Source organism: Yarrowia lipolytica, chromosome 1F (assembly GCF_001761485.1).
Source record: "Yarrowia lipolytica chromosome 1F, complete sequence".
NCBI classification, from domain to species: Eukaryota; Fungi; Ascomycota; class Dipodascomycetes; order Dipodascales; genus Yarrowia; species Yarrowia lipolytica.
Genome location: NC_090775.1, coordinates 983,576 through 998,653, shown reverse-complemented (window position 1 = coordinate 998,653; position 15,078 = coordinate 983,576). Strand labels below are relative to the sequence as shown.

Below are 15,078 nucleotides of genomic sequence, written 5' to 3'. Positions count from 1 at the left end.
GTACTTGATTCGGAGCTTGGTTAGTGTGCTCCGTGTGTGTAACATCGCTTCATACGACATTATACCGGAGGTTGAGGGAAGTCCCGCTTGGGAGACCCAACCACACTGTTTCCTCGTCGGGGACTTCCGACCACACTGCCTCCTCTCGAGCTGGGAGCGGAGCCATAGCCCTGCATACCAGCAGGCAGTCGATCGGTGGCAGCATCAGTATAACTGTGAGGCACGTCAGGCTCTGGAGTGTCTCGATCACCAAGCAAAGACCGCGAGTCGGGGGTGTTCACAACAGACTTGTCGCCGAACAACGAGTCCATGTCTTCCAAGTTGATTCCCGAGGTCTCCGGGTAGGTGAAGTAGACGAGAACAAACGAAAGACTACAGAAGGCGGCATGCATCAAATACAGTCGCCACTTGATGGTCTCCTGGAGAATGGGGGTCATATATCCCACCAGCCAGTTAAAGGCCCAGTTGGTGGCGGTTGACAGAGAAGCTCCCTTGGCTCGGATGGTAAGAGGCATAATCTCAGGGGGATAGAGCCAGGGAATGGGGCCCCACGAGTATCCAAAAGCAGCGTTGAAGATGACGACGGAAATCACCACCAGAGCCGGTGTATGTGCAAAGTCTAGACGCATCCAGAACGCCACAGACGCCAGGGAAATAGCCATAATTACTGCACCGGACAGAAGAATAGGTCTTCGGCCCCATTTGTCCACGAGGTACCACGGGGGAATAGTGGAACACACGTAGACGATACCGTTGATACCGGTCATGAGAATAGCAGACCGTCCGACCCATCCTGCCTCTTCAAACACCAGAGGAGCGTAGTAAGAGATGACGTTGATACCGTTGAGCTGGGCAAACATCTGCGACGACATGGCAATCAGCACTCGCTTCTTGTACTTCTTCCACATGTCGGTATATGATCGCTCGCCCTCGAGCCGGTGGATCAAAACGGACTGCTTAATCTCCCGATATTCCTGCTTAGCCAGAGGAGAGTCAATGTCTCCTCCTCCATGCAGGTTGGCCAGGACAACCAATCCCTCCTCGTCATGGTCGTTATCCAGCAACCATCGAGGAGTCTCGGCAATTAGGAACGAGCCTCCAAACAAAAGAGCGCCCATAGCACACTGCAGAAACAGTGGGATACGCCAGCTCATGTTGGAATTGATGAAACTGCAGAAGTAGTCCACCCACACTGAGCTGGCATAGCCCACAATGTTTCCCGTGAACTCGATGCACGCGAGCTTGCCTCGGTTGTGAGGAGGCGAGATCTCAGACTGATAGACTGGCACAATGGTCGACAGCATACCAACGCCGAAACCGGCCACTACTCGGCCCAAAATCATCTCGGACATGCTGACGGCAAATGTCTGGAAGGCACCTCCGATGATGAAGATGAAGGCACCGTACATGATGGTTTTTCGTCGGCCAATAATGTCACCGATTCGGCCGACCATGAGCGACGAGACAAACGCTCCGACCTCAAGAATCGACACCATGGTTCCGATTTCGGCTCGGGTGGGCTCATGGAAGTACTCCTTGAAGTAGAAGCCCGTGATGATGCCGGACATGACTCCCTGGTCGTATCCAAACAGGAACACGCCCAGAGAGACGAACACTGACGTAAAATAGAGCAGCGGTTTGCCCGTTAACGAAAACATGTTGGAAAGTCTGTGTTAGTAAGAGAAGAGAATAACGATGATGGTTATCATCTCCAATGGGTAATGACACGCCACACGACCAGCAACATCAGCGAAGCTGAGTATACCTCCAGGACAAACCACAGCTGCAGCTATTCGCATCAGAAGGGCACCAGCAGTATTATCGACTCAGCCGTACACAATGATGTACTCGTACTCGAACCCGACACACAAGAGAGGCTCCCTGGTTAGGAGTAATGTCGTCTTTTTTAGCCAACAGCTTAACCACCGTCCTCCTCCGGACGTGTGGTCATATCTGTCTAGGGCGAAAACATCTAGATTTACTGCAGTCGTAACAGACCATCAGCCCACACCCACATTGCGGCAGCAACATCATCGCGCCATGCACAGCATGCCTCCCGAATACCCTTGGTTACTCACTTGTAAACAGCTGTGGTTAGTTTTTGTTCGATCAAATAGTAGTGCATTTGTGGGGTGAATGGGTTCATAGTGAGTGTGTCGGCGCCAAAGGGTGTCTCTGGCAACGTGCAGTACTGTTCCAGAATGCCACTGTGATACCCTAGCACCTAAATAGTTGGGTGTAATATGTGCGTCTTTGTTCTATCCACAAAGCAAGCGATTTCAACACACCAGCACCATATCTAAGACACACCGTACTCCAGACACGGTCCGAACACCCTGTTTGTCTGCCAGCACCACATCCCTGGTTGGTCCATCTCTCGTACTCACCCAGATCTGGTTATAAAAAAAGAGTCAACCAAAAAAAAAAAAAGTCAACCGAAAACAAAAGTCGTTAGTGTCGCAAGTCGTTCGTTAGTTTTTTGTACTTAGCAAAGTCGTCTGCGTTGGCTAGCTAGCAAAACTCGTAGAAGTAGCACCTGGTAACGTTTGGTATATCCACACTGGTTCTGCACTCGTCGGTTCAACAATGCCGTCGATAAAAGGTGCACGGAAAGAAAGGGTGGTTTTGTACTCTAGGATTTCCGCATGGTTCAAATTTAAGGTTGCCCTGAGATAGGAGGGATGACGTATGCACAGGGAAGCGCGTCTGTGGGGTACCGAGATACAAACAGATACGAGCGGGGACCAGGGGGCGCGTCAGTCACGTGACCAGCAATCTTCCCCGCGGTCCCGTTGGTTTTCTCAATTCGCCATCACCACCGCCCCTTCCCCCCTCATGTTCTCCCCTCCTCTATCTAACACCTCAATATCTCTATCTATACTCTCTCTTGATTCTTACTCTCAGTGTATTATACGCCTTAGAGTTGTGTTTCACACCGTTGGCCAAAGGCACTCAATTTGTGTCATAGTGGTGGTGGGAGGTAGCAAAATAGCTTGCTGGAGAGCCAGATCCGAGCTCTACAATCGTACTTTTTCCAAATCTCTTTTCAACCACCGTAAACCCCTGAAATTCGTTATCAGTACTTTTTGCCATTAGTCTCTCCCTTCGATAATGCGAAAGATGCAGGTCATCTGTAGGCAGGTATAACGCCAATATCTCGTGATCGATAAATGCTACCGATAATTGGAATACACCAATGGACTCCCAGAGTACGTAGCTACACAATGAGATATTTATCTCCCAAATTAATACACCCCCTTACCCCAAAATACATATAACCGAATAACAACCTAGTCATTGGTCCAACACACACATGATCGGCGTCACGTGACCGACTCTGAATGAAGGAAAATAGAACTCCGCCGTCGATTGCAGTCACGTGACGCGCCTCATCATCCACTCACACGACCACGTGGGTTCCTTTGTCTATATATACATTTATTGTGCTCTTGAACTTTGCACAGCAGCATCCAAAAATATAGTGTATATATATATATATAGTGGTATATAGAAAATAGGCATAGGGGTGGAGTGTATTTATCACAATTTGTGGTTGAAATCGGGCTCGATTTTGGCCGGAGGAGTTTCTGAGACAATGGAGAAAAAATCAAGGCATATCTTTGGCGTCTTTACGATCTGTCTCATGACGAAGGGACGAAAGGTGACTGAAAGAGTGGATTTAAATTAAAGGAATTTTATAATTTAAAAATGATAAATTCAGGTTAATTCTGAAAAAGTTAATTTCAAGGACATGTGAGTGATATGAGATGGGATATATTTGGTGATGTCGGAAATGGGGAAATATGGGGGGTAAATGGAATGGGGGACAGTAATTAGATGCGTCATAGAAATTATTGGCTAATTTATTGTTTTGATACAGGTTGAATGACATAAAACATTGCAGAAAAGCTACAATATTGATGTGGGAGCTTCGAAAAGCTGGTACATAAGATTCCTGAGACCAAGATCGTAATTAAATACCATTAAAAGCTACCCTACTGATTATCTATCCACTTTAGAGCGTCTTCTGAGCTTCAATCATACCACATCTCATCATATCGCTACATCTGAAAATAGCAACCCTAACTCCAAATACCCTAACCCACACTGCTCACACGCCTTAAACCTTAAATCAGTATACATCCCCATATAGAAGTAACCCTATTCCTAGTTATACCGTTTTCGGCAAATTGCTGCAGAAAAGAAAAAAATGCAGGATCAATAGGGCAATGGTTATTAAATGGAGAATATATGGAGAATTTAACAGTCATTTAATGCAATTTAATACGAATATAGGAACAATTAAATTAAAAACAAAAATCAAGACATGGCCAAAATAACAGTAGAATTATAGACTCAAGTGTCGTATATTGTGATATGTTAGAAGTCTGAATGACTTGGGAGCAGGAGAGAAAAACGTCTCCTTGCACTGACAATAGAGTGTCAAAAAAGGTCTAGTTGGACTTGGCCTTCAAGTAAGATCGAATCCAGAAGGCAATAAAGAGATAGGCCAGAGGACTCAGATAGATGACATTGACGGCGAGAGCGAAAAACTGACCCTGGGTAGTGAGACAAGAACAGACGGTCTCAGTCTGGTGGTCCTTGTAATAAATAAAGGCGTGGGAGGCAGCCAGGATGCCACCTCCGACAATCTGGGTGATCTGGGCGGTGGTCAGAGATGCCTTGAGGATCTTGGGAACCTTGATCTTGAGGGTGGTGAGGGTGTAGTAAAAGTACATGATTGTGTGGATGAGGGAGTTGAAAACCACAAAGATCCAGATGGGGGGAGAGGCGAATCGGATGCCGGCCCACATGGAGAACATGGCGCCGGTGTGGTGGTATGTCTGGAGCATTGAGGACGGTTTTCCCTTTGCGAGGATGATCATGGTGTCCACCACTTCGTAGAATTTGGACAGATAGAACCAGTATCCGTAGTAGTTGAGGCCGGTGACCCAGAGGGAGTCACGTGAACAAAACGATCCCCAGAGGGTGTTGAAGGAGAAGGGGGCGGAGCTGTCTCCTGTGATTTGGTAGGCGTGTTTGACGGCGTTGAGGATACCGACAAAGGTCCATGCTGAGTAGAGACACAGACCTGCATTGTGGAGGACACAGAGCCACTTGAAGAGTGCGGTCTTGGCAAAGGCAATGGGCTGGCGTTTCTTGATTCGTTCAGATGAGTTGGTCAGGTGCACGGAGACGGCGTAGATGGTTCCGATAGTCAGAGGAACCCGAATGTCCAGAGAGGCATTGTACATCCATGAGAGTGTTTTTGAGTTGATGAGTTCGTGTGGCACGGAGGGCATGGCCTCGGCGAGCGAGTTTTTGAACGAGAAGGACGAGTATAGGTCGGGCGAGATTGACGAGAGCATTTTGTGATGTTTGTGCAAGTGGCTACGAAAAGACTCTCAACAGGATCACTGTTATGTATATATCTAGAGACTTGGTTAGAGTTCGGAGTTAGCATTTTAGGTTATGTGACCTGTTTGCCGGGTGAGCGGGTCGGAGCTTTTAGAGGCAAGATATGCGATTTTTGAGTGTTTCATCTCCTCCGGAGCAGGCAGTTTTGTCGATTCCAGTGTTTCTATCGTCGCATTCCGACAATTTTCACCGTCAAATTCGCATTTTCAATCGTAATTCAAACTCAAACAGAAACCAAAAAGTGGACGGAGTTAAGCCGAGGGACAGTCGTAGAAACTCTGAACCGCGGGGTTTTGACGGAATAAAACCGCCGGTGTATTCCACGTGGTCGTGCGAGTATTATTCCACCCTCAGAATTCTTCTCCCGCCCCTCCTTCATCCTCGTTGCCCCGGTCTCGGTTACCAGCTTCCGCCACTACTGTTTTTGTTGACGTGCCTGCATCCTTGTTGAGTTCAACAGGTGAGCCTTTCCAAATAGAAATATTCATTTAGAATCTGAGAAAATCGTGCGTGTTGGTGGGAGTGTGCGGCCCGGATCCGAGGCAATTCTAACGTTGCCGCGAGAAACAGAGGTGTTTATGCGACTCTCCTCTTGTGGTTTACAGGGGAGACCGCTTTAGTGAGTTTTTTCCTGCTTTTTCTTGCGGCATTTTTCACCCAAGCTGTTAAAATTAACGAGTTGCTCCCCACATGCATGAAATATGCACTCTAGACTTTGATGGAAAACGGGCAGGCCAGCTCTCTACAACCACTACGGGACATGGGATTCAAACGCTAGTGATTAGAGATGTTTGTACCAGATATTTGGTCTCAATCTGAGTCAACATGGATGCTCTTTCGGTCTCCCCCGAACAAATACAAATACAAATACAAATACCACCAACTTGACAGATTATCTTTTCCCCATACAAGTCACACGACATTGCATGAGCAAATGCATGAGCTCAACACATTTGGAGAAACGGAGAAACGGGAATTCGAGAACAAAATTGGAGGAAAACATCGAAACCTCGCAAGGAATTCACATGCACCATGCCCCACATCCTCAGGATATATCTCCGCTACCCATTAAACTTGTTGGGAAAGTGCAGAGGGTTTGAGACAGCGGGGTATTCTTGATAGAGAAGAAACTATGGAGCAAAATATACAATATTAAACATAGGTGGGTAAAATAAAAGAAATTGGGCGATGGATAAAATCAATAGGAAAACCGAGAACAAATGACAGAAAATCAATTGCAATCGGAAAAACACCAGACCAACCCACTCGCGTGCAATACGAAACATAAAACCTCTCAAGCCTTGTAAATCTTCGCCAGAGATCGACTTATCGGAGAGTTTGTGCTGGATTAAATTAAATTGTATTGTCCAAATGGCTTATGGGTCCAGACTGGCTAGAAAGAGACCAAAAGCGACTGGCCCTGGCATGAACAACGTGGACCTCATCTAATCTGCGTCATGCGGCCCCAGAGAAGAGTTTTGTGGTGCCTTGGAGTCTCGCAAGGGTCGCCTCTAGGTTTCAATCCAGTAAAATCCAACAGTTCTTAATTAACCAATTACTCAATATACTGTATTAATATCCCAACACTCTTTATTTTATGTGGATGTGAGACGGGTTCTGGAAAAGACTAGATATCGCCGCTAGTGGCATGGAAGTGGCATACAAGTCCTCTGGGAGCGGGGGAGATCATTTTGCTACTAATAACGACATTATAGTAGCTGAGAGTGGTTTCCGAGTGTTTATCAATACTCAGATGGAGGCGCGCAGTGATATGAGAGCTGAAGATCAGAGTAGTATTGTGAGTAGTCGCTCTGTTAGGCCTCTTCGTCAGCTCTAATACAGTTATCTCAGAACATGGGTACATACTGTACTCGTACCGCATGTACTTGTATGACGAATGATGACGGTACATACGGTTCGATCGGCACGGTTAGTGATACAGAATATATCATGTGTCAGTGGTGGACTACAAGCTGGTCGCCTGGCGACATGGAGATCGCATGATCACGACCATGAACTTTCGCATTGAACCCAGAGTGGGCGGCCATAGATCTATAACGTGGTCTGGAATGAGACTTGAACCCCCCCCCCATACCAGCTACAATGATCTCGGCGTTGTATTGTAGTTGCCCTAACATCAATCTTTGTTGGCAATGTATCGTCAGTGATACACAGAGGCGTTTTATGCCCTTTGATTTCAATATCGACTATCCAGTCAACATCTCTTCCAATAAGAAACTGTCGGCACAGTATAGCAGTGAAGTGTTGAACATGATACCTACAATTAGCGATACTCTACCCGTAATGTATATGCTGGACTTTCGGGAATCGATTGATAGCAATCTTATCAGTCGTTATCTCTGAACCATCAGTCGTGGTATAATATCACGTGATCCAGCAATGTACTGTAACTTCAGTCTACTCCAATATCTGGTCTGTTTCTCTCAACTATCTGCTGAGTAACTGTAGTATATATATCGAACCTCTCAGTAGCTGTTGATGAAAGAAACGCGGGCCACAAATGACTCTGTTGATCTTGCGGAAATCACTTAGGTGATAATTAGTGATATTGCCGAGGCTACCTTGTGTGTGATTCTGCGTCTCAATTCTTGTACGTGACATCTCAGTCTGACCTAGGTCACGTGCACCAATACTACAGGTAGACTATCGATCCACCTCTATGGCAGTGGGGACATCTTCTGCTGACATTGCGATTCAGGTTATATGTTGCTTTGGAAGGATCCTTTTGGTATATGCGTTCTCTTACTACAGTATGTTCGATAGTAATCTGGTGATGCTCCTACCCTCTTGTATTACAACACATCGACCTGCCGATCTGACACTCATACCTACTGATCTGGCTGTGTCTCTATCCACGCTCGTTTGCTGGTTGGCTTTGATTGTTCATTCAATGCATTCATCATTCACATTTGCTATGTGCTTCACACTTGGTTGGTTGGTGTGCATCCCCTCATATATACAAGTTTAATTCTGCTGGACCACCTTCTGGGCGAACTCATGGGCGGCCTTCTCGCCCTTCTTGAGGAGAATAGCGCCCACCAGGGCGTAGACGGATCCGCTGGTGATCTTTGATGAAGGAGTGGCGTTCGTGACTCCCTTGGTGTTCCAGTAGACGAGTTTTTCGAGGCCGTTTTTTGCGGCAAACCCAGACAGATCAAAGTTGAGCGACTCCAGAGCCTTGACGGGGTCGCTTGAGGCCTCCTTGGACAGGTTGTGAGAGAGAACCGAGACTGGGAAAAACTTTCGGCCCACAAACGCCAGTTTTTCGTTGTGAGAGGGCAGTCCGCCAGCAAAGGACTTGTGTGTGAGCACCTGGAGCAGCAGAGAGTCCTCCAGGCCGCTGACGGAGTCCGACAGGGACGATTTCAGAGCATCAATCTCCTTTTTGGATTCGGACAGACCATAAGGACGGGTCGAGTCCTTGGCCAAAACGTCCAGAGTCACGGGACCCTGCAGAATCGCCGAGCGGGGGATTCGGCGCTGCTGGTACGACAATTGCCGGGTGAAAAGACGGCCAAACATGGTGGGTGTGCTGTTTGTGGAACTCTGCAACGTGAGTGTGTATCTGTGCTTGTGTGAAAATTTCATGTAGGGTAAGTGGATAAGGTTTGGGACCTGAGAAGGGACGACTGCTTGGGGGGTGAAATGTGAGAGGGTGGTGAGTTCGATTCTCGGTGGTGTCTTGTGGGAAATGTTGGAATACCGGTGCCAGAGGAGTAGAAGTTGTAAAAAGGGGTGTAAAATGAAAGGGAAAAATGGGCATACAATTTTCTTGGAAATATTTGAGTTTACTGGAGCTGATTTGAGTGACTTGTTGTAATGTTGATAGACGAGGTATTCAACTAGAGTCCAAGTACAGTGAAGCTAACTAACGAAGACCAGGAGTGAGAGATGATCTGGTATCGGACTGATCCAAGCGATAATGAGACCTTTACACGACATAAACAAAAACCTCGAGTGGGATATCTATAATGACTACAAGTATCGGTACAGTACATTCTCGTATGATACATCTTGTACAGTGTACTTGTACATGCACATGATGGTTATCGATAGTACATTTCGGACAACTTCTGCATAGAATATTTCTAACAATTATACATAGAAAAAGGAGGATAAATACTAGAAATCTGTTCATAATGAATCTCAGATTGATTAGGACAACTATACCGTTCCCCCACATGACAATACAAGTGCTCTTACCATATCTATGGTCGCTGTCTTTGTCTGTAGATGTATGTACTGGTATATGAAGGTCCTAAACCAATGGTTGCTACTGTACTTGGGGTATATACAACTGATTTTGTATTCATCAATAATATTATCGTATTTTTCATTATATTTTTCTCGTTTTCATTTCTCATGAGTGATTGAACACGGGCATACTTGTTCGGTAGCTACTCGTACTCGTATTCGTACTCGTATTCGTAATTAGTATCTGGAATTCACGACAGTGTATGTAGCGGAGGTTCCAGGTGTGAGCTATGTTAAATCTTGAGGACAAGGAGGTCAGCATGTATGATTAGCTCACATCTCACAGCAGCTTCTCAGCTAGTGCTGCCAGGTTACTGACACCACAAATGGGGCACGAAACTTCCCCACCATCTTTGCTGTTGTGAATAGGTGGGATGCAGGTAGTACTGCCTTGCGAGGTTTTCTTCAGACTGCTTATCGGCCAGAATCATTTCCGTATCGTCAGGTTTACAGATCTTGCGATGAGTGTACAGCTCGTCAATGTACACCTTGTCCATACACAGGGTGCATGTTCCGGAGCGTCTCACCGGTGGGTCGTGGTTCATGTTGGTAGTGTTGGTATTTCGCATCGTGTGTTACGGAAAGATAGAGGGGGGAGGGGACCCATGTCTTTATATATCTTTGCAGACGTGATAATACGCGACCATCACATGAGGTTTGCCAACTGTCCGGATGCATGATATCCAGTGGCAAAGGCGTGGTAAAGAGACCTAAGACACCAACTGGTGTATCAAGGAAGACTGAGCAAGAACATAACGGAGAAACCCCAGAGAGATGACGACGCAAAAAATCTGGGAGATGATAACCACCACAAACTCCATCAAGACCACCACAAACGTCTCGTCCGACACAAAACAATGGGTCCACAACCACGACACTCGTAATTATCGTGTGTTTGCTGAACCTCTTTTGGGTGCTGTCAGCCCATGTTGTGTCTTGTGATACGGAGCAAAGAGGGAATCTAAAGGGGAATCTAAAAGGGAGACTATTTACCCCGGATTAGCAACCCTCAGAAACACAGAAACACGTCCTTTTGAAACGATCCCCGGGACGAGCCAGCGTATTTCAGACATGGGGCCACTGGTTCTGTGTCACTAGTGTCGGTGCAAGTTTCAATTTTCTTTTTGTCGCCTGAAAACCGCAGTATTTTGACCACAAGGATCGTTGGAGACCGCGTGGTTCGGCATTTGAAAAACGTCATGTGACCACACGTTCCTTTGTCTAGAAATTAAACATGCACGGCTGACAGTAAGGCTGAGCCTCATCTCAAACCTTAATTTGCTGAAAACATTGAAAAACTGAAAAATAAAAAAATAAAAATAAAAATAGAAAAAAATAGCAAATGTGGTGCAAGTGTATTTTTGTGGCAGAAAATAGTATTTCAAATACGGATTTCAAATACGATCTGGTAATTTGGGAGAGTAATTGATCTATTCCTGGTTTGGATTTCGTCCTGGAGTTATACAACCCCTTCTGGTCTTGATGATCATGGCCAGTAGGGGCTGTATTACTGTAACTCCAGGACGAGAGTGGTTGAATGTCAGCTTGTTAGACACTTTTTACCAATTTCCAGTGAATTTCAGCCGAAAATAGCTACACTACTCGTTCGTGTGCATCATAATCTTCTACATAAACAAACTGAAGGACAGGACTACTTGTAGGAGATAGGTATTAGTGCAGTATGTACTTATTCGTACCGTAGAAGACTGGGAACGGATTAGAGCAGCGAGACAAACTCATAAGATATTCTGATACCACTCCGCCTTCAAGTACATACGGTTGCTTGGTTGGTACTACTCGTCACTACTCGAAGTGTACTTTTTGAATGCTCTGTGCTCTGTTAAAAATTGCTTGACATTGGACGATGACTAAGTGGTGCCTTATGCAAGTTCCGATCAGGAAAATCCGAACAAACCCCTCCCTCGATCCTGTTGTCCATACTCCTGCATCCAAACTTTCAGTCACTTCCACCATCCCCTACTTGTAGTCCTTTCCATCTCCGATAATGCACCCCTTGCAGCATATCACAACTCAAAACGGTCTTTTCTGGAGTCGTATATTGAAGAGATGATCTGAAGCAAGTGTTAAAACACCCTGAAGAGACTGTTTGAGGGATTAAATTATAAGTCATTTGTTAGATAACGAATCATTATCGAGAACGAATCGTTATTGAGAACGAATCATTATTTGAACGAATCATATCACCATTTTTTCAGATTCTCCTTGTACCCATAAGATCCAAGGGGCACAGGTAGATGGAACGGGGATATCTATTGCAACGAATACGAGTATTACACCTTTTCACGGCTTACGACCACCATTTGAGAATGGAGTCTGCGTAGCCTATACTGAGTATGTCTTAACATCAAAGCCTGCAGTATGTACTGTAGACCTTGGAGAAGCTCTTTCCGGAGCACAGCGGCCAGAGAGTATCGTGCTCGTAGAGATTCACCATCACCACGTAACGCACTCCAACGTTTATGATAGTCGTTTGGTCTTTATTGAATGCATAACATGAACGAGCAGTTCTTTCCTAGGAAGACAGACAAAATTGTGCTAGCTGAAGAATGCTCTTTGATTGAGTATGTCAGAAGTTGTTCTCCACAGTGCATTGCAAGACCTGGCTCATAATGAAACCACTCGTGTCGCCGAAGCTGTTTACAACTTCGCCTTCTCCCGATATTCCACATTGACACCAGGCTCAAAGTAAACCTCCTGGCAGTTCTCTTCTGGCACGCTGTTTTCGTGAATAAACACTCCGAAATCAATCGGCTTATGCAGCACCACCATGGGTGCATGCCAGGTGGCGACTCCATAGGTAACTGCCTGGTCTCCCCGTGCTTCAAACGCCTCCAGAGTGTTGACATCTGGAAGTCCATCAGTTCCAGTCTTTGCCACAATCACCAGATAAGCCTGATCGTCCTTGTTACGGCCCATGGGAACAAACGTCTGTGTGGAGAACGGGTGTCGCTCCAACACCTTGCAAGTGTAAGTGGACTGCGAGTTTTTTGTAGAAGTGAGGTGGTTGGGAGGCGAGCATCTGAAGCCATACCAAATGGACCTTGCGGGCTGTTTGGACGGGGCGTATGCAAAGTTGTTGGTTACAGGAGACACGTCCTTGATCTTTGTGGCTGTTCCGTAGTTGGCACCCACATCTTCCGGTCGTTGTTGGTGCTCCAGAGACATGACTCCGCCGAAAGGAGCAAAGTTGTCGATGGTGAGCGGTTTCACGAAGACCGATCTGGTGCCTACTTGAATTGTTGCGAGGGGCATTTTGCAGAATCCGTGGTGATGTTTGTGTCGGTGTGAAGAGAGATTCTGTTGTATTGTCAGATCAAGTTCACGACGGTATCAGAATGCAGTTGACATGCGCGACGGAGATAGCCGATCGGGCCGTTGGGAGCGTGAGTTCGTGAGGGCGGAATTAATTAAGGGAGATGACAAGGTATTTATATTCGAGTCGGCGGGTACTTGTATAGTAGTTGTCGTGTAACCGCGTGGTTAATGTCATGTGTTATTGTAGTTGACAGCACGAGTACAAGTAGAGATTTTGGTACAGTATGTACAACATACGAACTGGACACCAAGCACGCTGGAGCAGGGAAGCCAACAGATTGCAAAAAAAGAGATGCGAGAAGACATAGAGGAGCAGAGTCGGTCTAGTACCATTACAGCGAACAACAGATAACTTTTCAGCTCGATATCATCTGTTTATAACTCTTTTTCAGAGCTCTTCGCAATATTCATCGGAGAAGACCGATTAGTCTCCACTCAAGTAACTCCCAACTATGCTTCCTATTTAGTTGAATGTTCGAAGTATCGAAAAAACAAAACAAAAAGACAAAAAAACAGTTAACCGTTAACATACCTCGGTTGGCGACGGAAAACCAACTCAAAGAATTTTGTGCCGGTTTCGACGACCCCGCTTTGATCTTTTCCTCGGACCCTTCGCACTTTCCTCTGAATCTTTGTCTGAAAACGGAATCGAACTTGCTTACATCTGAATTGCCCTGATTGAGTGAATACCCTGAGCTAATTTTGGATTTTTCATGGATTAATAATGGGAAAAACTTGGGGGAAAATCGCGAAAAATGACCAAAAAAATCGAACGGGAACCAGACACTTGTAGAAGAGACACTTGACATCTACATGTCCACTCATGACTACGACATCGATCACCATGACTTTGATTCCGCATTGCTCCGAATTATATGACGTCACGCAACCTCCCACAAGTACACTCTATCTTGCATTGCTCGAGTATCGAACTTGTTGGAATCTCTGTCATCCTCCGCACCTCTTCTCTACACACAAACACACACAATGACCTGGACACAAAAGACAATCACTCTGCCCCCCAAGACCAAGGGATCGTACCTGGTGACCGACGAGATTGTCAGCCAGGTGCCGGAGATCAAGAACTACAAGGTCGGCATGGCCAACTTCTTCATGCAACACACCTCGGCTGCTCTGACTCTCAACGAGAACTGGGACACAGACGTGCGAGCAGATATGACCGATGCTCTGGCCCGAATTGCTCCTGAGTCCGATGTCTACCGACACAGTTGCGAGGGCCCCGATGACATGCCTGCTCACATTCGATCTTCTCTGGTCGGCGTGTCCATCAATGTCCCCATCAAGGACGGATATCTGGCCACCGGAACCTGGCAGGGAATCTGGTACCTCGAGTTCCGAAAGATGCGGCATACCCGAAAGGTTGTTGTGACTCTTCAGGGTGAGGAGCGTAGCTGAACCAACCGGACAGCTCTGAGCGACAAGGAAGCGATCGCGTGATGCGAGCGATATGCGCAATGTCACCTCCCCTTGCCAATTGCAACTTGTGAATCAGCTGCATATATAAGTGATAGATTTGATTGATTGTACAACCTGTGGGCGAGCTGTATTAGTAAGCTGATCTGGGTGGATCGGGTTCGAATGGTGTTGGTAGGTGTAGCTACAAGAACTAAGCAGTCCTAATGGTATCGGTAGAAGTACTTGTACCAACATTGAGATTGTTAGTCTCGAATGAGCTCTGCAATACAAGTACTTGTACTTGGGCGAGTAGCTCCACCACCAGCACATAGTCTTTTGGTACGTGCTCTTAAAGAGTGAGTGGGAGCGACTTGTATGGGTCGTGTTTGACTGAGAGTGAGAGTAATAAACTGATGCCATCGCTACATAGTGTGGGTCCACTAGGAGAGACCCCAGTCAGATGTGATAGTGACAATTGCTCAACTTTTAGGGGTCGACTAAATTCAATAATCATCTAAAAAGGCCGCTTAAATCACCACCTGTCCATTTCCCCCGAGATATCATGATAATAAGACCATCTTACGAGCGAGACCCTGTCTCTCTTTGTTATCCCAGCAATATTTAATTAGAAGG

At 46.2% G+C, this 15,078-nt stretch overlaps 6 protein-coding genes across 6 annotated transcripts; 1 reads left to right on the top strand and 5 right to left on the bottom strand.

Moving 5' to 3' along the window:
* Window positions 1-59: 59 nt before the first annotated feature.
* YALI1_F09965g (uncharacterized protein) lies at window positions 60-2,146 on the bottom strand (the record flags this gene model as incomplete). The annotated part of the gene is made up of 2 exons (XM_505095.3): window positions 60-1,668; window positions 2,079-2,146. The coding sequence occupies 2 exons, from the start codon at window positions 2,144-2,146 to the stop codon at window positions 60-62; spliced, it is 1,677 nt and encodes a 558-aa protein (XP_505095.3).
* A 2,308-nt stretch (window positions 2,147-4,454) lies between these two features.
* YALI1_F09932g (uncharacterized protein) lies at window positions 4,455-5,369 on the bottom strand (the record flags this gene model as incomplete). Its single annotated transcript, XM_505094.3, has 1 exon — window positions 4,455-5,369. One exon carries the CDS (start codon window positions 5,367-5,369, stop codon window positions 4,455-4,457), a length of 915 nt encoding a protein of 304 aa, XP_505094.1.
* A 3,034-nt stretch (window positions 5,370-8,403) lies between these two features.
* On the bottom strand, window positions 8,404-9,027 carry YALI1_F09896g (mitochondrial 54S ribosomal protein mL57; the record flags this gene model as incomplete). The annotated part of the gene is made up of 1 exon (XM_505093.3): window positions 8,404-9,027. The coding sequence occupies one exon, from the start codon at window positions 9,025-9,027 to the stop codon at window positions 8,404-8,406; it is 624 nt and encodes a 207-aa protein (XP_505093.3).
* A 2,957-nt stretch (window positions 9,028-11,984) lies between these two features.
* On the bottom strand, window positions 11,985-12,305 carry YALI1_F09863g (uncharacterized protein; the record flags this gene model as incomplete). Its single annotated transcript, XM_068283284.1, has 2 exons — window positions 11,985-12,162; window positions 12,208-12,305. 2 exons carry the CDS (start codon window positions 12,303-12,305, stop codon window positions 11,985-11,987), a joined length of 276 nt encoding a protein of 91 aa, XP_068139385.1.
* Window positions 12,306-12,351: 46 nt separating this feature from the next.
* YALI1_F09856g (uncharacterized protein) lies at window positions 12,352-12,966 on the bottom strand (the record flags this gene model as incomplete). Its single annotated transcript, XM_505092.3, has 1 exon — window positions 12,352-12,966. The coding sequence occupies one exon, from the start codon at window positions 12,964-12,966 to the stop codon at window positions 12,352-12,354; it is 615 nt and encodes a 204-aa protein (XP_505092.3).
* Window positions 12,967-14,016: 1,050 nt separating this feature from the next.
* Window positions 14,017-14,445, top strand: YALI1_F09846g (uncharacterized protein; the record flags this gene model as incomplete). The annotated part of the gene is made up of 1 exon (XM_505091.3): window positions 14,017-14,445. One exon carries the CDS (start codon window positions 14,017-14,019, stop codon window positions 14,443-14,445), a length of 429 nt encoding a protein of 142 aa, XP_505091.1.
* Between the last annotated feature and the right edge of the window lie 633 nt (window positions 14,446-15,078).